Source organism: Neoarius graeffei, chromosome 18 (genome assembly GCF_027579695.1).
Source record: "Neoarius graeffei isolate fNeoGra1 chromosome 18, fNeoGra1.pri, whole genome shotgun sequence".
Taxonomy (NCBI): domain Eukaryota; kingdom Metazoa; phylum Chordata; class Actinopteri; order Siluriformes; family Ariidae; genus Neoarius; species Neoarius graeffei.
This window is the reverse complement of record NC_083586.1, coordinates 62791388-62814380: the sequence shown is the minus strand read 5'-3', so window position 1 is coordinate 62814380 and position 22993 is coordinate 62791388. Positions and strand designations below refer to the sequence as shown.

The 22993-nt window shown below is 44.6% G+C and overlaps 1 protein-coding gene across 1 annotated transcript; it reads left to right on the top strand.

The window, feature by feature from the left end:
- Positions 1-60: 60 nt before the first annotated feature.
- On the top strand, positions 61-22862 carry samd1b (sterile alpha motif domain containing 1b). The gene is made up of 7 exons (XM_060899194.1): positions 61-1296; positions 15068-15359; positions 15452-15546; positions 15646-15706; positions 15837-15933; positions 20893-21007; positions 21090-22862. The coding sequence occupies exons 1-7, from the start codon at positions 289-291 to the stop codon at positions 21237-21239; spliced, it is 1818 nt and encodes a 605-aa protein (XP_060755177.1). The 5' UTR covers positions 61-288; the 3' UTR covers positions 21240-22862.
- The last annotated feature ends 131 nt before the right edge of the window (positions 22863-22993 follow it).

Below are 22993 nucleotides of genomic sequence, written 5' to 3'. Positions count from 1 at the left end.
CGCGCGCGCAGTGTCCCCGCTCCACCTTAAGCGCTAACGCAGGCGTACAGCGGGGCTTCCGCTTCAGCGCGGCCGGGCTCGAGCGGAGCGGAGCGGAGGAGCCGAGCGCTTCTTTTCCTTCTGCTTTTCCTCTCCTCCTTTTCACCGCCGCTTCATCTGGAGAGAAGCGGAGCGGCGCAACGAGGCCACGAATTCGCGCAGAACCCGTCCCGCTGCAGCCGCGTGCACAGAGCGCAAACAAACAAACAAACAAACAAAACAGAATCAAACAAACCGGTATTATCAGCCATGTCCGAACCGCGGTACCGAGAGTGGATCCTGGAGACGATCGACTCGCTGCGCTCGAGGAAAGCGCGGCCGGACCTGGAGCGGATCTGCCGGATGGTGCGCAGGAGACACGGATCGGACCCGGACCGCACGCGGGCGGAGCTGGAGAAGCTCATCCAGGAGCAAACTGTGCTCAAAGTTAACTACAAGGGCTCCGTGTCCTACCGGAACGCCGCCAAAGTGCAACGGAAATGCCGGCGGAAGGTCGAGCAGGCGGGCGCGCGCACCAAACACACCGCGCCGGAGCCCAGGGGCAGTACCAGTACCAGTACCGCCAAGAACCACGACAACATCAGCGCGCGCACTGCCGCGGACCGGGAGGAGCGCGAGCTGACTCCGTGTAGAGATCCGTCACCGTCACCCAGCAGCTGCTCGCGCTCCGCTGAGGAGAAACGGGAAGAAGAAGCAGCAGAAGAAAAGGTTTTGTCTCCTGCGCCAGGCGGAATCTGCAGTTTCACGAGTTGCGACGGCTCCGGTGACACTTCCAGTCCCGCCGCTGGACGGGTCGAGGGAGAGGGAGGAGGAGGAGGGGAGGAGGAGACGCGCTGTGTTCTCGGCCACGCGAGCACCGACCCGCCCGAGCCCGAGCAGCGAACTTGCACGAGCGCTCGAAACAATAAGCAGCACGCGCCCCAAGTGAGAGCGGCGGATCTGGGAGACCGGCTCGTGGCCGCCGTGTGCAGTCTGAGCGAGCGGAGCAGCCGGGGTCACGCGCCGCTCGGGCTCAAAGAGATCCTGGGCTACCTCGGCACGCAGGCCGCGCACGCGGACGGTGAGAAACTGACCCGCCACCGCATCAAAGTGGTGCTGGAGCGCGAGATCGAGAAAGGGCGCCTGCGCAGGACGCGCCTCGGTCACATCACCGTGCCCGCCAGGAGATGCGGCCCGAGCCCGGGGGCGGCCAAGGCGTCCGCGCGACTCCCGGCGAGCACGAACAGCGCGCCGCAGGACGGGCGCGTGTCCGAGCAGGTAACTCTCTCTCTCTGTTTACACCTCGAGCGCGCGCTCACGGAGCAATTAAAATTCATCAAATCAGATCATGTAAAATAAATAATTAAATGGTAGAAGAAAGAAAGAAAGAAAGAAAGAAAATTGGGGGAAGGCGCGCGACAGACACATCCGCAACCACTCATTTCCGCTTTTCTGTCTTTCTTTTTAATGTCATCACAAGTGGCCGATTTGTTTTAGGAAGCACGCGCAGTCCGCTTCACAAAAGACCCCGGTGCAATCTTGCGCGTGTGTGTTTGCGTCATGTGTGTTTTTTGCGAACGTGACGCTCTGTGTGTGTGTGTGCGCGCGCACAAGCAAAGCAAAGCAAGCGCGGGGTGGAAAAGGTGGTGGTGGTGGGGGGGGGGAAAAAAAAAACAACAACAAAAAAAACCCCGACACCTCTCTCGAGGCGCGCGCGCGCACAAACTGTCTGCGTGCGCATGCTGTTTCACTTCAACACGCGCACACACACACACAAGGTGCGGCGAGCTCGTGCGAGCTTTCTCGTTGTTCTGCGCGCGCCTCTTCAGTGAAACAGCGCGCGCGCTGCAGTTTCGCGTCGAAAAACCCTACGCGCGGTTTTCTTTCACAGCGCGCGCGCACACGCAGGTTTTGTTCACGTGAAAGTTGTGCTGGGTGTTTTTCACTGGGCGGGGTCTGTTAAGTTCCACGCGCTCGGAAAACAGGAGGGAGGGGTCAGGGGAGGGGAGGGGAGGGGAGGGGAGGGGCGGGTGTGTGTGTGTGTAATAAGTGAGAGAAATGGACAGAGCGCGAGCGTGCGCGGTCGAACTTGACCCGAGTCTCGCGATGGCGGAAATTTCAGCGCAGCACGAGCTTTTTTTTTTTTTTCCCCCTCTTTCTGTCTTTCCTTTCTCAGTTCCGCCGAGCTCGCGAGTTTCACTGCGCTTTTTTTCCTCCTCGCAGCGGCAGCAGCGGTTTACTCTTTAGATCACACACAATAGCGACATCCCAAACACTATTTCAAAACATTACGCCATCTCCGCTAAACAGGATGATGTTTGGGCTGTTTTTTCCTCCTTTCTGGTTGGAGTGTGTGATTTGGGTCGCGGCCCACAGTCCCGCAATCTCTCTAACGGACGGTCTCGCGCGTTACCGAGCTATTGTTAGAGAGGAGGGGGGGCTCGCGAGACTCCGCTTCTCTCCGTGTTCCGGTTAACGCTGTGGCGCAAAAGAGCGCCTTTATACACTGTCTCAGTTTTTTTTTTTTTTTTTTGAGCGCGCGCTCTTCTTTCACGTTAGCATCTGTGCACCGACTGCAGTGATTGGTCCGCACATCCACATCCGGTCCCGTGTTTTTCAGCTCAGCAAGGTGAACGACCACCTGAACCGCGTCAGCAAAGCTCACAAAAATAACAAGGCCCCAAGCAAGGACTTTGTCTTTAATAAATGATTTATAAATGTGTTATTACTCTTCACACACCGATAATAACGCTCATGAAGCTCTTTCCTGGAAACCTTGGGTGTTGAGTTCACACTAAACGTTTTAGGACTGCGGTTGACTTGCTGACTTCTTGTTAAACCTGTTAATGTCATAGTCATGCTGTCTGTCGTTGCCCAAATGAGGATGGGTTCCCTTTTGAGTCTGGTTCCTCTCGAGGTTTCTTCCTCGTGTCGTCTGAGGGAGTTTCTCCTTGCCACCGTCGCCACAGGCTTCATCATTGAAGATAGATTAGGGATAAAATTAGCTCGTGTTTTCAGTCGTTCAAATTCTGTAAAGCTGCTTTGCGACAATGTTTATTGTTAAAAGCGCTATACAAATGAACTTGACTTGACTTGACTTGACTAAACCAGGCCTGGAGTTTGGCAGGGGCGTAGCTTGGACCTGTGACCACCCCTTTGTAATTTTTCTAACATTTTTTTTTTTTTACTAGATTGTCACCCCAGCCTCATTAGGGTTGTACAGACTTCCTGTGGTTTGGGCACGAAAACCCAGTTCTGTGCAAGCGCAACACGATTGCACTAGAAAGCATGGTCAAGCTGCCAGTGTAGCTGCAGTCTTTTTAGTTACAAATTACAAGTATTTCCTTTTGTGTTAATAATTCACCATGTCAAAACAAGCAAAACTTTTTCCTCCTTTCAACGTGAAGAGAGATCAGCAATTCATTACATATATATTTTTTTCCATCAAAGTTGCATTTTGTGGCTTCGAAGCTAAGTTTTAGCACCATTTCTAGAACCATTGAAGAATACACTTTGGCAGAGCGATCGACATTGACAAAATCGTTGACGTCTGCCATTCCGTCATCCACGACGCCTTTTACTTAGGAACGTTTTGGCCAGTGAGCAGTAAGACAACAAGAATAGAGAGATCTGAATCAGTTGACTCGGGTAAGATTTATAATTGCACTAGTTTATAACTGTTTAGATGAAAGAATGATGCAAACATAGTGCCATAGTGTATTCTTCCACGCTATCCATACACTGCCGGATAAAGCTGATTTAGTCTAATCATTGTCCGACATCTCAACAGCTCACAACATGAGATGAAAGAATGATGCAAAGACCGCGTTATTTTCTCAAATGTATTCAATGTATTTTTTTTTATTTACAAACGTGCGGGTATGTACTCAGGCTGCCAGTCAGTGTCTGACCCCCCCCCCCAATGAAAAATCCTAGCTACGCCCCTGTTTGGGGAAATGTTTTGTCTTTGAAGCACAACACAAATATAAGAATGCCATGAAACTTCATTAACTCTATTACTTCCAGTTGTTGGGTTTTTTTTGGGGGGGGGTTATATTTAACTATTTAACTTCCACACATCATATATGAACCTTTTAAAGAACATATTACTGATTATATTAATAAGATTGGACAGATATTTGTTCACATATGTAAGCGTTTTTACATTAACCCCTTCAATGCCCTTGGACGAGTCATGTACGTCATGAAATCTTACCGCTGTGCCTTATGACGTACACTACTCGTCATAAACACCTCCTTTTATGTACCTTACATGGCACATTACCGCGAGTTGGCCTAGTGGTTAGCGTGTCCGCCTCTTGATCGCGAGTTCTATTCACGGTCATGTCATACCAAAGACCATCATAAAAACGGTACCCAGTTACTTGGAATACATGGACCCTTGGCATACATTGTGTTTTCAAGTACTAGTAATTCATGTTTATGTACAGGTTCTCATTGACAAGACCCGTTATCTTGTTTTTTGGATGTTTTTGAAGTTGTTTTTGATTACTAAAGTTATTTTTACTCTACAACAGTGGTTTTTTTGTGATTTTTCTATACAAATATTACAAATATAAAGTTCTGAACAAGTTAGAGAAAGATTATCAAAATATCCCAATTTGACCTATTTTTGTCCTATAAGCCCGGCACATTACAATTAATTATGAGTGGCAGCCAAGGGGTTAATGGCATTTAGCAGACACGCTTATCCAGAGTGACGTACAACAGGATCCTGACACACCCAGGGGGCAGTTGGGGGTTGAGTGACACACCCAGGGGGGAGTTGGGGGTTGGGTGCCTCACTCAAGGGTACTTCAGCCATTCCTGCTTGTCCAGGAAATCGAACCGGCAACCTTTTGGTTCCAAAGCTGCTTCTCTAACTATTAGGTCATGGCTTTCCCGATTTTCTTACTGGAAAATTCATGTCCACCTTAAAATGCTACTAAAGTTGTAAAAGGTCTCCAGTGGACAGTGACATTTACTCACTGGAAGAGTGACATACATGCCCCTTTTCCACCAAAGCAGTTCCAGGGCTGGTTCGGGGCCAGTGCTTAGTTTGGAACCGGATTTTCTGTTTCCACTGACAAGGAACTGGCCCTGGGGCCAGAAAAACCGGTTCCAGGCTAGCACCAACTCTCTGCTGGGCCAGAGGAAAGAACCGCTTACGTCAGCGGGGGGGCGGAGTTGTTAAGACCAACAACAATAAGACCGCGAAAGATCGCCATTTTTAAGCGACGAGAAGCAGCAGCTGTACAAACGCGAAGTCATCCATTATTATTACTGTTGTTGCTGCTGCTGCTTCTTCCGTGTTGTTTTTGCTTTGATATTCGCACCAAGGTTTATGTAAACGTAGCGATGTAACTGACGTATACAGCGACGTAACTGATGTATACAGCGACGTAATGACATGGCTCCGCTTAGCACTGCGAGCTATGGAAAAGCAAACTGGTTCTCAGCTGGCTCGCAAGTTGAACGAGTTGTGAACCAGCACCAGCACTGGCCCCGAACCAGCCCTGGAACTGATTTGGTGGAAAAGGGGTAATAAGTGACTCTTGCACGTTCCTGAACTTGAACATGTATATATGACCTAAAATAAAAAAAAAAGTTGTTAGAGTAAACCATTTTCCATTTTATAATGTTCCAGTTCCTTCTCCCAACACTTAAAAGATGTTTATGGACTGAAGACTCCAAGTGTTTCAGGTGTTATTTTTGTCCCGTTCTTCCTGTAAACAGATCTTAAGGTGTGTAACAGTTCGGGGTCGTCACTGTCATATTTTTCATTTCTAAATTCTCCGCACATTCTCTACTGGGGACAGAGGGGACACGCCCTCTTCTTCCACAGCCACGCCTTTGTAATACAAGCAGAATGTGGTTTTGCATTGTCTTGTTGAAATCTCCCTTGAAGGCAGCAGATGCTGCTCCAAAATCTCAGTGTACTTTTCTGCATTAATGCTCCACAGTGGCGATCCTAGAATTTACTCCCCGGGCGAAACCCCCTGCCGGTGCCGCCCCCCCACCCCGTCTTGTTTTTTTTTTTTCGGGTTTTTTTTTTGGGGGGGGACCTTTTTTTGGGGGGGGGGGGACCGTTTTTTTTTCGCACCCACGCTCGTGCCGTCCCCCCCCTGCGTTGGGCTCTGTATTAGCCAACAGAATGTTAACAGCTTTAATTTGGTCGTTTAAACATTTCTCGTCGTGTGTTGTACGTCGCGGACACGGCCCGTTATAAATTTGCTGTTACCAGAATGGCAATGATCAAGTCGTAATGTATTACTTAAGATTCTGTGTAATGTCATAGTAGTGTAGTACTATGGTAGTAAAGTCTTTTTGATGACTAGTACAACGTTCCGCTGGCGGGAATGTGCATATTATGGGGCTACGACAAGTTAGGCGCACACACACACACACACTGATGACGTCACCTGCGCAACTTTGGTATTGGGCTTCCCCATCCAAAATGTTCACACACACACACACCCCGCCCGTCTTGTTTTTTTTTTTTTTTTTTGGGGGGGGGACCTTTTTTTTGGGGACCGTTTTTTTTTTTTTTTGCGCCCGCGCTCGTGCCGCCTCCCCCGCGATGCCGCCCCGGGTGGCTGCCCGGTCGGACCGCCCCCAGGACCGCCCCTGACGCTCCATCACAGAAGTGTAATGCCGCTTTTCCACTACCAATGCGGCTGAGTTGGGCTGAGCCGTGCCGTGCTGAGTCGGGCTGAGTTGAGCTGAGTGGGGCTGTTGGCGTTGCATTTCGACTACAATCGCGCTGAACCGTGCTGGCTGGAAGTGGGTGGACACATTGGGTGGAGTTAGTGAAAGTGGGTGGACGTCAGGTGATGTCGTTAGGCGGCGCAAACAGTGACATCAGTGATCTTTTAAGCGGTAGTCTCACAACCCGGATAGTAAACAATAAACATGGAGGACATGGAGTCGTTAGTGTTGCTGGTCTTGGTGCTGTGGCTTGTTGTCACCGACCACGCCAACAGATACTGGCAAGAGCGTATAGATGAGGCGAGGTGCATAAGGCTTCATAATTCTCGTAATTCGTAATTCTCCTTCTTCCGGGTTTACGGTGTTTACAGATCCCAGCGTGCTCGCGGGGCGTGTGTGGGCGTGTGAGGACACTCCTCCTCACCAATCAGTGCACAGGGGAGTGTCTGCTCACGCCCCCAGCCTCACTCAGCTCGGTTTGGCTCGCTTCAGCCCTACTCCAAAACCGTGCGAGTTTTGGGGGCTGAGCAGGGCTGAAGCGAGCTGAGTCGTGCTGTTCTTAGATAGTCGAAACGCGAGCTGTGTCGAGCTGAAGCGAGCTGAAGTGAGCTGAAAAAGGGTAGTGGAAAAGGGCCATAAGTTACCTTCACCAAGGGCACTGACCCAACCCCATACCATGACACACCCTGACTTTTGGACTTGTTCCTGCTAACAGTCTGGATGGTCCTTTTCGTCTTCAGAGCACACGGCATCCATTTCTTCCAAAAAAGACCTGGAATACTGATTCATCTGACCACAATACACATTTCCACTGTGTGATGGTCCATCCCAGACACCTCAGAGCCCAGAGAAGTCGACGGAGCTTCTAGACACAGTTAACATAAGGCTTCCTTTCTGCACAGTAAAGTTTTAACTGATGTTTGTGGATGTAACTCCTTATTGTAGCTTGATAAAGGTTTGGTAAAGTAATCCCGAGCCCATGTGGTTCTATCAGCTGTAGATGAATGATGGTTCTTGATGCAGTGAGGGATCAGAGATCACGGGGGTTCAGATTAGGCTTGAGCCCTTTGCCCTTTACACACTGAAATTCCTCCAGGTTCCTTGAATCGTTTAATGATATTATGCACCATAGAGGGTGAAATATCCAAATCTGTTCCTGTCTTTCTTTGAGGAACATTGTTTTTAAACATTTCAATAATTTTCTCACACATTTGTTGACAAACTGGAGATCCTCGGCCCATCTTTACTCCTCAAAGACTCGGCCTTTCCTGGATACTGATTTTGTACCAAATCATGATTACAGTCACCTGTTGACATCACATCATTATTTAATTGTTGTACCTCATTACTAGCCTTGAATTTCCCCCGTCCCAACATTTTTTCGAATGTGTTGCAGAACTGAAACGCAGGAATGGATGTATATTAGAAAATGAAATGAAGTTGACCAACAAACCATGAAATATCTTGGGTTCATAGTACTGTCTGTAATGAAATACAAGTCAAAGTACATTTGTTTTATTATTTATTTGTTTGCATTCTTCATACCATCCCAGCTTCTTTTGATTTGGGCATGCAGATAAAACCTGCAGTAAATAGAGAAGCCTGCAAAAAAGTATTAGCCTCGTTTAAACGGGGAAAGCAATGAAAAGGCATTGGCCGACTTGCATCTTGCCCCAATTCCGTTTGTCTCCATGACAGTAGCAACAGACGAACATCTGTAATTATATTACTGGTGGTTGTGAACTTGAAAGACAGCATCAGGACTTGTCCAATCACATTCGAGCAAAAAACCACATAAACAATACCAACTGGCTGCTGATTAAAGTGGGAGTGTCTGAGGTGTAGATTGCTGCATACGTTGGGAATTCTGATGGAAAGTTATTAGAGAGCAGCCTCAGCAGCCTTTTTAAAATTATTTATGCAACTACGGAAATGTTTCAATTATTCCTGATACTTATGCACCGTTAGAGACACCTCTAGGATGCTGTAATAACCGGTTTTACTTCGGTGCATCACGTGATGCATGATGTAGTATCTTGAATTGGGTCATGGTAAAGCAGGAAAAAATAGCGGAGAATTTAGGGCCACGTGGCCTGAAATTAATTGTTCTATTTTAAAAAAACAAACTAATAATATTGGAAGTCTGTGATTCGAATTCAGTAGCTTTCGGTCACTAAACAAAAATAATTGGGTGTCGGGAAAATTCTGTTTATGACCTACACTTGAAAAATCTGACAGGCAGTACAGCTTTAATGTAAAATTAGCATGATATCTCCCATGTTGTTAGCTACTTTCAGCTTGGTAATGTCCACGTTTTTACTACTGTAACCAATAAAACTCATCCAAGTCTGTTATATAATATTACTGAAACTTTATTATTGCCAGTTCAGTTACTGTAGGTATAATGTGCAGTCATGTTTTGAAATAACCCCAGAGGCATTGCTTAATTAAGACAATTAAATCAGTTTTTAATAAGTGTTTTTCACACATAACATATTTTTGGTTATTCACACAGACATAATGTTATAGCAAATTACTACTACTACTGATGATGATGATGATGATGATGATGATAATAATAATATACAAGGCAACTCAACAGTTGTGACTAGGTATATTTAACAGTTATTCCACGAAATCGAGTCGTACGCAAACTGATAGCCGACGAGGCGCGTAGCACCGAGATTGAGTGGAATAACTGTTTTATTCTCTCCACATTCACTGGATTTTGAGAAACAGAGTCTTTTTATTTTTATTTTTTGCAAATTCAATAAATAAAAACTTTATACAAAACATTAGACAAAATCATATCCGGCGAAATGACAGGAGCAATTTGTGAAAAATGCGATAATAATTCTTGAAAAATAAAAAAGATACGTTCTTACCATCAAATACTTTCATTCCATATTTTGTTGCTTTTTGGGGGGGTTTTCGAGTAGAGTTTTTATTTTGTCCTTGGTTGGTTCAACAACACGTGCTGTCATTTTGTCTTTCTCTACTCACAGTATATGAGCTGATATTCTAGTAGTAGAGTAGCCAGTCAGAGCGCATGATTGCTCATATTCAGTGAATGTGGATAGAATAAAACAAAATATCTCATCTCATTATCTCTAGCCGCTTTATCCTGTTCTACAGGATCGCAGGCAAGCTGGAGCCTATCCCAGCTGACTACGGGTGAAAGGCGGGGTACACCCTGGACAAGTCGCCAGGTCATCACAGGGCTGACACATAGACACAGACAACCATTCACACTCACATTCACACCTACGCTCAATTTAGAGTCACCAGTTAACCTAACCTGCATGTCTTTGGACTGTGGGAGGAAACTGGAGCACCCGGAGGAAACCCACGCAGACACGGGGAGAACATGCAAACTCCACACAGAAAGGCCCTCGCCGGCCACGGGGCTCGAACCTGGACCTTCTTGCTGTGAGGCGACAGCGCTAACCACTACACCACCGTGCCACCCTGCAATGATAAATCACAAAACAAATTTGTGACAATTCAAATCGATGAAATAAAAAACGAATCACGATTATTCTAGGCTGCGTCATCACTTCATTTTTCCTAGCCATAATTACGTTAATAGACAGTAATAATGTACAATAGCGGGAATACTCGTGACTTCACCGTAGGTGGAAGTAACACAGCTTTAATGATGCAAAAACACTAAAAAAAAAAAAAACAGATGTAAAACGTGAAAGAGCTGCTGTGTGATTGTGTACAAATAGACTTAACAAGAAATCGGAGCTCTCTCTCTTTTTCCAGACTGCTGAAAGATAAAGAGAAGAGAAGCAAATGGAGGCAGAACAAATGTTCATAAAGGTTTATTAAGAAAAGGAAAAGTAGTTGTTATTAACTTTTTTAAATGTTTTAATAAAAGGAATATTTTAGTTAATAGACCATTATATTTTACTCCAACCTTTACAAATGTGGGTAAATAATTACTGTTGGTTATTAAGAAAATGAAGCAAAAGTGTTTTTATTTAACAAAAGAAATATTTAAGATGATGATGAAAAGGAAAATAAATGGTTTTATTTTTTTCGCAGTCCAGTTTCCATCAAATCCTGCGCTCTGATTGGCTGGCGAGCGGGTCCGTATCGTACGATACAGACCCCGGTTACGGACCCCAGTTACGGACCTCTGGTGACTTGCTCGTTCACAACAACAAACATCTTAGCAATTTTTGTCATTTATTTTCGCATTTCTCAGGAGAATAGCATTAATTTTACAGCATGGATAGCGATAACGACAGTGTTCACAGCGAAAGCGAGTTTTACTACCCTGAGGAAGAAGAAATAAAAGAAAACATTTCAGGAGAAAGCTAAAAACCTGTAACTTGCTAACGCCGAGCAAAAACATGGCTGAATCCTGAATGACTCCTATTTGTATAAATAGGGGACTACATCTCATCTCATTATCTCTAGCCGCTTTATCCTTCTACAGGGTCGCAGGCAAGCTGGAGCCTATCCCAGCTGACTACGGGCGAAAGGCGGGGTACACCCTGGACAAGTCGCCAGGTCATCACAGGGCTGACACATAGACACAGACAACCATTCACACTCACATTCACACCTACGCTCAATTTAGAGTCACCAGTTAACCTAACCTGCATGTCTTTGGACTGTGGGAGGAAACTGGAGCACCCGGAGGAAACCCACGCAGACACGGGGAGAACATGCAAACTCCACACAGAAAGGCCCTCGCCGGCCACGGGGCTCGAACCTGGACCTTCTTGCTGTGAGGCGACAGCGCTAACCACTACACCACCGTGCCACCCTGCAATGATAAATCACAAAACAAATTTGTGACAATTCAAATCGATGAAATAAAAAACGAATCACGATTATTCTAGGCTGCGTCATCACTTCATTTTTCCTAGCCATAATTACGTTAATAGACAGTAATAATGTACAATAGCGGGAATACTCGTGACTTCACCGTAGGTGGAAGTAACACAGCTTTAATGATGCAAAAACACTAAAAAAAAAAAAAACAGATGTAAAACGTGAAAGAGCTGCTGTGTGATTGTGTACAAATAGACTTAACAAGAAATCGGAGCTCTCTCTCTTTTTCCAGACTGCTGAAAGATAAAGAGAAGAGAAGCAAATGGAGGCAGAACAAATGTTCATAAAGGTTTATTAAGAAAAGGAAAAGTAGTTGTTATTAACTTTTTTAAATGTTTTAATAAAAGGAATATTTTAGTTAATAGACCATTATATTTTACTCCAACCTTTACAAATGTGGGTAAATAATTACTGTTGGTTATTAAGAAAATGAAGCAAAAGTGTTTTTATTTAACAAAAGAAATATTTAAGATGATGATGAAAAGGAAAATAAATGGTTTTATTTTTTTCGCAGTCCAGTTTCCATCAAATCCTGCGCTCTGATTGGCTGGCGAGCGGGTCCGTATCGTACGATACAGACCCCGGTTACGGACCCCAGTTACGGACCTCTGGTGACTTGCTCGTTCACAACAACAAACATCTTAGCAATTTTTGTCATTTATTTTCGCATTTCTCAGGAGAATAGCATTAATTTTACAGCATGGATAGCGATAACGACAGTGTTCACAGCGAAAGCGAGTTTTACTACCCTGAGGAAGAAGAAATAAAAGAAAACATTTCAGGAGAAAGCTAAAAACCTGTAACTTGCTAACGCCGAGCAAAAACATGGCTGAATCCTGAATGACTCCTATTTGTATAAATAGGGGACTACATCTCATCTCATTATCTCTAGCCGCTTTATCCTTCTACAGGGTCGCAGGCAAGCTGGAGCCTATCCCAGCTGACTACGGGCGAAAGGCGGGGTACACCCTGGACAAGTCGCCAGGTCATCACAGGGCTGACACATATGCCGCTTTTCCACTACAAACGCGGCTGAGTCGTGCCGTGCCGAGTCGGGCTGAGCGGGGCTGTTGGAGTTGCATTTCGACTACAACCGCGCTGAACCGTGCTGGCTGGAAGTGGGTGGACACATTGGGTGGAGTTAGCGAAAGTGGGTGGACACATTGGGTGGAGTTAGCGAAAGTGGGTGGACGTCACGTGATGTCGTTAAGCAGCGCAAACAGTGACATCAGTGACAGTGGCGGAACAAGTCAGAGCCAGGCCGGGGGCGGGGCAAATGACCGGGCCCTTTATTAAAGCTTATCATAACATCATTTTAGGCTACAAAATGTCCGCAACTGCGGTGTTTACCAATTTCAACACTACCGGGTGCAACTATGTTATTTAGTACATCAAGTCCTTCAAACGAACATGTAACTCAGAAACAAAAAACATTAGGATACTGTACATGGCTCATAATAAAACATCAGTAGCCTATACTGCGCACATTATTTGAAGGGCATACGAATGAGCACTCAGAGGTTGCAACGGTGACAGGAAGAGTCAGAAATAAAAGGAGGGCGGTGCAAACCTCACTGAATGCACTGTGTTTACCAATTTCAACACTACGGGGTGCAACTATGTTATTTTGTACATTAAGTCCTTCAAACGAACATGTAACTCAGAAACAAAAAAACATTCGGCGACATACTGTACATGGCTCATAATAAAACATCAATAGCCTACTGCGCGCATTATTTGAAGGGCATACGACGAGCCTTGCGCTCTGCGAACTCGTCCACGATGCTCTGTATGTCACTGATTCAGTGATCTTTTAAGCAGTAGTCTCACGACCCGAATAGTAAACAATAAACATGGAGGACATGGAGTCGTTAGTGTTGCTGGTCTTGGTGCTGTGGCCAACAGATACTGGCAAGAGCGTATAGATGAGGCGAGGCGCATAAGGCTTCAGAAATTCTCGTAATTCGTAATTATTCTTCTTCCGGGTTTGCGGTGTTTACAGATCCCAGCGTGCTCGCGGGGCGTGTGTGGGCATGTGAGGACACTCCTCCTCACCAATCAGTGCACAGGGGAGTGTCTCCTCACGCCCCCAACCTCACTCGGCACGGTTTGGCTCGCTTCAGCCCCACTCCAAAACGGTGCGAGTTTTAGGGGCTAAGCAGGGCTGAAGCGAGCTGAGTCGTGCTGGTTTTTGGTAGTCGAAACGCGAGCCGTGTCGGGCTGAAGTGAGCTGAAGTGAGCTGAAGTGAGCTGAAAAAGGGTAGTGGAAAAGGGCCAATAGACACAGACAACCATTCACACTCACACTCACACCTACGGTCAATTTAGAGTCACCAGTTAACCTAACCTGCATGTCTTTGGACTGTGGGGGAAACCGGAGCACCTGGAGGAAACCCACGCGGACACGGGGAGAACATGCAAACTCCACACAGAAAGGCCCTCGCCGGCCACGGGGCTCGAACCCGGACCTTCTTGCTGTGAGGCGACAGCGCTAACCACTACACCACCGTGCCGCCCGACTTAATTTCTACATGGCCCTCAATTTTTTTTCCTATTTTTTCCTGCTTCACCATGACCCAATTAAAGATACTATGTCATGCATCACATGGTGGGCTTTCCCCATTCGCGCAAGGCATTGTGGGCTACAAATTTGAAACAGGAGAGAAAAATGGAGGACGTGAGTGTGCGAATGAAGCGTGAAAGAGCGACTACAGTAACGGAAAGAAAGCGAGAAGAAAAGACGTTATGTTACATACGAAGGAAAGGAAACGCAGGACCAAACTAATAAATATGGGCGCTCAGCGAGCACCTCGGTGTGATCAGCTGTTCGTTTAGCGACAGAATGATGGAACTGTCAGTGCACACTCAAAGGGAAACCTGTAGATGGCAGTAATGCAACACTGTGGATGCCAGCTGCCGTAAAACCCAAAAGAAGAAGAAGAAGGTAAACCTGCGCATGCGCACACGGACTTCCTCTGTCTGCTTGACTGCACGAAGCGAGCGATATCATGCACATTATTTGCTTTAATCCCCTCAAATTAAATAACTTCCCAGCCACAGAATGGCCTGATATTTTGTGAGATATTACAGAAATAAACAGATATCACAATCACCACATTTCAGAGCGAACTAAATTTCACTGATTTTCTGAAATCAAATGGCCGTCGAGCTTTCAGGAAAGCAGCAGGCTGGATATCAGCTTTACCTCAGCAGGTTCTGGCTGTTAAAAGCTGGATTACCAAAACCAACTTTAAAAAAAAAAATACAATAATGAAACAAATAACTGAACCGAACTACCCCAGTCTGTGTTGGGTTAAAAGAACAAAGCAGTGTTTTGTGTTTGTTTTTTTGTTTTGTTTTTTGCCGTGGTCTGTTTTTCTTAATAAACTGATTATCATGGCAGTGATGAGTGTGTACTGAATTAGTCATGGTGAAGAAAATTAGTCTCGAGATCAGATTAGTCTGTTAGGTAAATGATGTATTCTGCATACAGGAGGAAGTAAAGGAGGAGGAGGAGTCAATGGAGGTGGAAAGCGAGGAGGATGGCAAGATGGACAAAAACACCACATCTCCGACACAGCTCGAGCCCCAGAGCACCAAACCTGAAGCAGAAGCAGATGTCCAAGTTCACACACATGCTCCATTTTCAGCCGGTGAGGAGGTGAAGGTGTGTGGCGTTACTCACACACCAGTGACCGTGGAGGAGGAACTCCAGCCCTCACCAGCATCATCACCATCAAAACCGAGCCCGGTTCATCAGGAAGCTGAAGAGTGTGTCGCTGAAGGTGTGTGTGTGTGTGTGTGTGTGTGTGTGAGAGAGAGAGAGAGAGAGAGAGAGAACTGTTTGTGACCTGTCCGTTTATCTTTTTCCCTGTAGTTGAAATGGTGATGCAGGGAGAGTCGATTCACACAGAAAGTGTAACACAAGATCAAAGAGAACCCATACCTGACCACGTGCACACACTCACACAGGTAACCACACACACACACACACACTCACACAGGTATCCACACACACTACATTACAACTTCGTTTGGTCCTGCACACGTTCACCATCTCCCCATTTTCAGGATGAAGCGGTTGTCGTCTCAGACGGTGTCACGATTCCACCGTCGATTCCCATGAAAAATTGTAAGTATAAATCTCTAAAGCCTTGCAAGTGAGCATGAACACGTCTGTGTGTCAAACCCGAGCATGATCAGGTGTATCTTGTTATCTAGCAAGATTTTGTTTTGTTTATAATGTGTTGTTGCGTGTGTAGATTCAGTTTGTAAGGCTGAGGTGGGTGTGTCCTCCTGTCTGCTGACTCCATCTGCCTCTCCAGGAGCAGCCGAGGAACGAGGGATGAACGGAGGAGTGTGAGTATACCACATGACAGTAATGAGTGATGTGATGAATAATGTGACGAGTAACGGTAAAGACATTTTAAAAAATTTTGTATATACTAATTTTAGTTAATCCGTGTAAATATATTTAATAGAGGGGAAAAACATATTTAATGAATTCCAAAGTAAGTGATATTATTACGAAAAACTAATGCCCAGTTGTTGTCTTTGTCTTAACCGTTACCCATAATGTCTTCACCATTACCCTATAGAGTAACGGTAAAGACATCTCATGGCATTTTTGGGTCACTGAGTGCAGAAAAAAAGATAAATTATGCATTTATGATCCCATCCTAACTTGCTACTTGGCAAACTAAACTTTTTCAACATGCAGCATCATTATCTTTGTCATTTCGGGGTAACGGCAATGACAGTTAATTTCTCTGACATCTCGAAATTTCATATTCACCTGATCAGTATCCTGGATTCCAGCATTCATGCACCAGTGATTTTTTTTTTTCAAAATGGCTGCTCAACATCCTGGTCCTTCCTCATGTCGCTGCACTGCCCTCTATTGTCAAAGCTCTGAGTTACAGCATGATTTTACCATTTGGGTAACGGTAAAGACATCAAGAAAGTACACATTCTTGTGCATATACACCAAAAACCATTGAAGCAGAGATCATGATATTTTCCACAATAAAAAGTGAAGGTATAGTGGTAATATTTCAGAAAGAAAAGTGAAAATAAAATTAAAAACAAAGGAATTTTTAAATTCAAATTTCAATAATCCTCATTCTGACACATGGCGGTAATGACATTTTGGTATATTTAGGCTAAATAAAATTTTTGCAAATGCAGACAAGTTGTCTCAATAATTTTTTTTTACTGCTCTGTTAAATTCTCATCTCATTATCTCTAGCCGCTTTATCCTGTTCTACAGGGTCGCAGGCAAGCTGGAGCCTATCCCAGCTGACTACGGGTGAAAGGCGGGGTACACCCTGGACAAGTCGCCAGGTCATCACAGGGCTGACACATAGACACAGACAACCATTCACACTCACATTCACACCTACGCTCAATTTAGAGTCACCAGTTAACCTAACCTGCATGTCTTTGGACTGTGGGGGAAACCGGAGCACCCGGAGGAAACCCACGCGGACACGGGGAGAACATGCAAACTCCACACAGAAAGGCCCTCGCCGGCCACGGGGCTCAAACCCGGACCTTCTTGCTGTGAGGCGACAGCGCTAACCACTACACCACTGTGCCGCCTGCTCTGTTAAATTATTTCTTAAAATAAATGTATAATAGAGCACCAGGATTAATGGCTTTAGAGGGAAAAAAAACAACTTCATGTTTAAAACTGAATTTGTCACAGTTTCTGAGAATGGCCCACACTCTTTGTGGTTTATTTATTACCTCGCCCGGGACGGAATCCACCAGGGGGCGAGGTATTGTTTTCGGTCGGGTTTCTTTGTGTTTTTTGTAAACTATATTACGGGAAAACGGCTGGATCAATCTTCATGAAGCTTTCAGGATAGATGGGCATTGGTCTCAAATAGAACCTCCAACATTTTGAAAGTCATCCGGTCAAGGTCACCAAAAAGGTCAAAATCGTTTTTGTTATGTCTACTGCCTCATATAGAGGCGCGAGCCACTACATCATCATGCTGTAAGAATGTAAGTGTTTCAGTCGCGCACTGCACATGTGCATAGACGTGTACCGATTAAAATGGCCGGTGTGTGTATACAATTCGGTTCACCATTCAAAATAAATGCACGAGACTAAAGAAATCGCTTTCAATGCTTATTACAGAGGGAAAGTGTGTTCCACTGAGCTCTAGCGCCGGGCCATTTCCAGGAAATAAGGGTTTTGGTCATGGTGACAGCGTGTGTATGTCAGCCTCGGTTTTGAGGTTTCAGTTTCGAAAACTGTAAGCGGTAAGAGTAGAATACTGTAAAGTACAGACACTTGGTATATTTTACTTCTGTGATTTTTAAATTGTTCATTTTTGGATTACGCTTCATTTTTGTGGCTACTGACTCATAGAGTAAATATATATATATATATGCTATATTTACTGTATGGACATGGGATCAGAAAACTATTTTATTTATAAGCAGCAGCCACATGGACCCTTAGGGGAATGATTTTTTTTGCGATATCTTCCTTCATATTCATCATAAGTGCGACCGGGCGAGGTTTGTTTTGCCTGACAACACATTTATTTATTTATTTTTATTTTGTTTCACTGCTACATGCAATACAATTAGGCTGTGATGAATAAAATAGTCCCTCGTACACAGAAGGATTTCATGCCTTGATTTTGTATCTCATGACTTCATTAAGTTGTGAACTGGAAATATGCAAAATAGCAGGATGGGCTGGATCAAGTACTATTTTGTTGCTGAATAATGAGTCTGGAGGCTGTTTTGTTACATTTAAACCCAACTTGCAGTGATTAAAGTGCATATCATGGGTAAATTCAGGAGCAAGATCAATGTAATTCTCCTATTTTATATTAAACTTTGGTCAAATATCTGTAACATTTTGCATTTTGTGCAATTTTTTTACCTTGCGCAATACCAGAAAAATTCAGTTGAAATCAAGCCATTTGAGGCGAATTGGTCCGCCTCTGAAAAAACTTGGCATTTGGATTTCCCGGGAAACATTGATTTTCGTGACGTCGCGTGTGGGACGCCTCCCTTTGAATCCTACGTCAGTGCTGGTTTGTTTATGAGAAAACGACCTGGTGGTTTTCTGCAAATTTCTTTAACGTTATCACGTAATTATTAAAATGGTTAAAGCCTCGGTCACAACCGGCCGTACATGCTCCTACAGCCGGTCTACGTGCATGAAACGCATGGAGGGCACGCGTGTGACGTGCTGATTTTCGAGCCGTAGATTGGCCGCAGACCGGCCGCAGAGGTTCTTTGTCATGTCAAACAAACTCTACGGGCGCTTACGTTTTTTTCAGGTTGCAAGACAAACTTACGGCCAATGTGTGTCTTTCTCCACGAACAAAAAAAAACCGCAGTGACTTGGGAAATGCCAAAAATCGCACGGCCAAAAAATCGTACGTCCGGTTGTGACCTAGGCTTAACAGATGTATCGTAGGAGGGTGTAGCAACACCGATCTTGATGGGATTAGTACTCATCGTTTTCCAAAAGACCGGACAATGAGAGATAAATGGGAGCACTTCGTGCGAGGCACCCGGAAAAAGCCGAGGACCAAGCAGAGCCGAGAAAAAGACCAAGAAAATCGGCAATTCACAAGTTGACTGTTGCCAGGGTAAGAAATAAGAGAGACTATACTCTAAATTAGGTGTTCCTGTGTTTGTGTGGTACACGGATAATGTTATTTATTGACACGCAAAAGTAAACACCACGAAAGCCCTGGGCGACAATACACTTACTTCACATGTATCAAGGGATATACGGCGTGTCAGGGCTTGAGATCTTGGGACCTGTCAAACACATTAAATGTATATACAACCCTGCTTAGCCGATTCCATGTTTGTCGCTTATGAAATCTTTCTCCTACAATAGCCAGTACACTTTTAAATTAAGAAATATAAAAATACATAATAGTAATTAGAAAAAATATGATTTATGTAACAATAGATAGATGAGCATTGATACATGAATCCATGGGTTTAGAAGCTGAAGGTGACAATTCCATATTTCAATGCAAAATCGCTAGCTGCTAAACTTGGTCTACACAGGCTGTGCACTGAAACCGTGCAAGCTCTCGCAGCCTGCTGGCGCTTCCGCAGGTGATGTCACAAATCTGGCTCCAGACTCTGTTGGGATTTTTCCAGACGCGTTTTGTTATTTTATTTTTTTCTGCTGTAGACAGATGGCCTTGTGCAAAATTACCCTTCTGGATGAGTGTGTAAAGGGACATACTTTCATATAAAAAAAAACGAAATTGGTCTAGAATATGCACTTTAATGTGATAATTACACCCACATGCAGCAATATGGCAGCAATGTGCAAGACTCGTATTTTATTTTAAACTCTTACTTGGTTTCAGTGCTTGCTGTCTTCTCAGAAAACCCAAACTATTTTTCAGAGACACAAACTATTTTAATGATGTTTAAATAATATTGGCTGGTGTTGAGTGGTATATCAGATATATTTCATTCAGCTAGCATGATACTGAATGAATCGAAGATGAGTAGCTGAATGGAATATATCTGATAGACCACGAAAAAATCCATTATTATTATTATTATTATTATATCAGCATTCTCAAAGGTCAACGCTAGCTTACCTGCGACTTGGTGCTGTTAGAGCGGCAGTCCAGTTACCTTCCAGCCGCTGTAATGTTAGCGAAGGCCAATGCTAGCGCAGTCAAGCTGAATATTATTGTTGTTGTTGTTATTATTATTATTATTATTATTTTCCCTGTGTAATTTACTTAGTTACTTTTAAAATCAACATCGACAGCTACACACAATGGAGCAACCTGGCAGCCAAAATTCTCTCAAACTTTTCCGTATTTAATGAAGCAAACCTGGCGGCCATGTTTGTTTACAAATTGTCCCAGTCTCTCGCTAGCACAGAAGTTTTACGTCTCTGACATGTGACGTCATGTTGTCTTGACAAGCATGCAATATTGTAAACCGTATTCAATGCTCAATCTCCATTGGGTAGAATGACATAATACACATAGGATAAGCAATATGCTAACAATATTGCATGCTATCAAACCAAACGAATGAAACCTGCGAGAAGGGAATAGAACACGTTTTTATTCCATGGAAAAAAAGTGTCCTGTATGTATTATAATTAAGTGTATCGTACGGTTAGAAAATCGGCATAAAGTAGTTGTGTATCTTGACTCTGAATGCACATAACTTTTCCAGTCTATATACTGACTAACTCTGAATACAGAATTTTATCGGGGTTTATTATAGGGATTTTACTCAGGATTTATTGACAGACCCACTGATTAACTCCTCCTGGTTTCTGGTGTGTGGTAGTTTTGTCAAATCGGAGTCCAGCATCACAAATCCGGTCGACTGGACGGTGGCAGACGTCGCCAGTTACTTCACAGCAGCAGGATTTCCAGAGCAGGCTCTCGCCTTCAGGATGCAGGTATCCACTTTACGCTTCATTACCTGTATACGTGTTTGGAGAAGTTCAGGTTTAATTAACTTTCACGGCTGTTATGTAACAGGAAATCGATGGGAAATCACTCCTCCTGATGCAGCGCAACGACGTCCTGACTGGCCTGTCAATCAGACTTGGCCCCGCCCTGAAGATCTACGAGCGCCATGTGAAGGTTTTGCAGAAGACCCACTTCCAGGATGACGAAGCTTTCTGCTGAAACACACACACTTTCGGATCTATAGCGTGCACGCACTCACACCCAATGGAGCTTTCTACAGAGACACAAGCAACTCACGTGCACACTCCTGTTGCACCCTGTACCGGACTTTGACTTCCCTGTTAACGGCAGAACATTCCAGATATTTGTCACAATCGCACACTCACATGTTATTATCTCTTTCCATTCCTATGAGGCTGAAGAACATCCAGCGAGGCATGAAGACGCCCCTGAGGTGTCACTGCACACTACAAAAACAAAGGTGTCATTTCTTTAAAGACGGACTGATCTTGTGCGTGCAGCTGACACGGTTGTGATTCCTCGGCTCGTGAACTTTGACCTGGGACCAAATGCAACACTCGATGCTGCAGACATGGGTGCTGTCCATTAGGGGGCAGCGTATGCCTGGAAAACCACCCCAAAACATGGAAGTCTGCTTGATGGCACATTTGAGGACTTCATCATGGTCTGAAATCAGATTTCGTACGTGTGCAGGATTTCACGCCAACATTGGACATGCTTAGTCAACTGAACAACGTTTTCTTTATTTTGTTTTTTGTTTTGGTTTGGGTTTTTTTTACCAAGAGGTCACGGAGATCTTTTCCAACGTGTTTCTGAGTCACAGTTTTTGACCTACCTGGCTGCGGCACTGCATCCCAGTCTTCCCTGTTGCTTCTGGCCACGTGGTTCGTGCAAAGATTCTAGAACACATTCTAGTACCCTCTGAGGTCTCATAGCAAGTTCTAGAATAAGTTCCAGAAAATGAAAATTGTTATTGGAATCGGTCAGATTCTAGAACGGGTTCTAAAATCCTCCCAAAGAGCATTAGGAAGTTCTGGATTCTGTATCAGAAATTGAAAATGATCTGTCGAACTTGTCAGGTTCTTGAACAGGTTGTGTAACCTCCCAAAGTTCCCAAGAGCATCCTATATTCTGGATTCTGTGGAAGAAGGACTTGACAGCTCTTCTTGCTGAACTCATATGAAGTGTACATTATATGCCTAAAAGTTTGTGCACCTCTGACGATCACACCCATATGTTCTTGTTGAACGTCTCATTTCAGATTTATTCCCCTGTACTGTTGCAATAAGCTCCACTCTTCTTTTCTCTTCCCTTCCCTTCCCTTCCCTTCCCTTCCCTTCCCTTCAGGGAGGGCTTTCCACTAGATTTTGGATGTGTGTTCATTCAGTTCAGTTACAAGAGCTTTAGTGAGATCAGGTACCAGTGTTGAGGTTGAGAAGGCTCCAGTTTCAGTTCATCCCAAAGGTGTTCAGTGAGATTGACTTCAGTCAGGGTTCTGCGCAGGACACGCGAGTTCTTCCACTCCAACCTTAACACACCATGTCTTCATGGAGCTCGGTTTATGCACAGGGGCATCATCGTGATGGAAAAGGATTGGGTCTCTTAGTTCCAGTGAAGGGAAATTGTCATGCTAAAGAAATTCGATACAATTGTGTTTGTGGAAGAACCACATATGGGTGTGATGGTCAGGGGTGCACATACTTTTGGCCATATAGTGTCGCTTGCAAAAAAAAAAAACGGGACTCCCTTTAAAAACACTAAGCAGTACTATAATGCTTAGTGTGCTACAGTGGGGCAAAAAAGTATTTAGTCAGTCACCAACTGTGCAAGTTCTCCCACTTAAAAAGATGAGAGAGGCTTGTAATTTTCATCATAGGTACACTTCAACTATGAGAGACAAAATGAGAAAAAAAATCCAGAAAATCACATTGTCTGATTTTTAGAGAATTTAT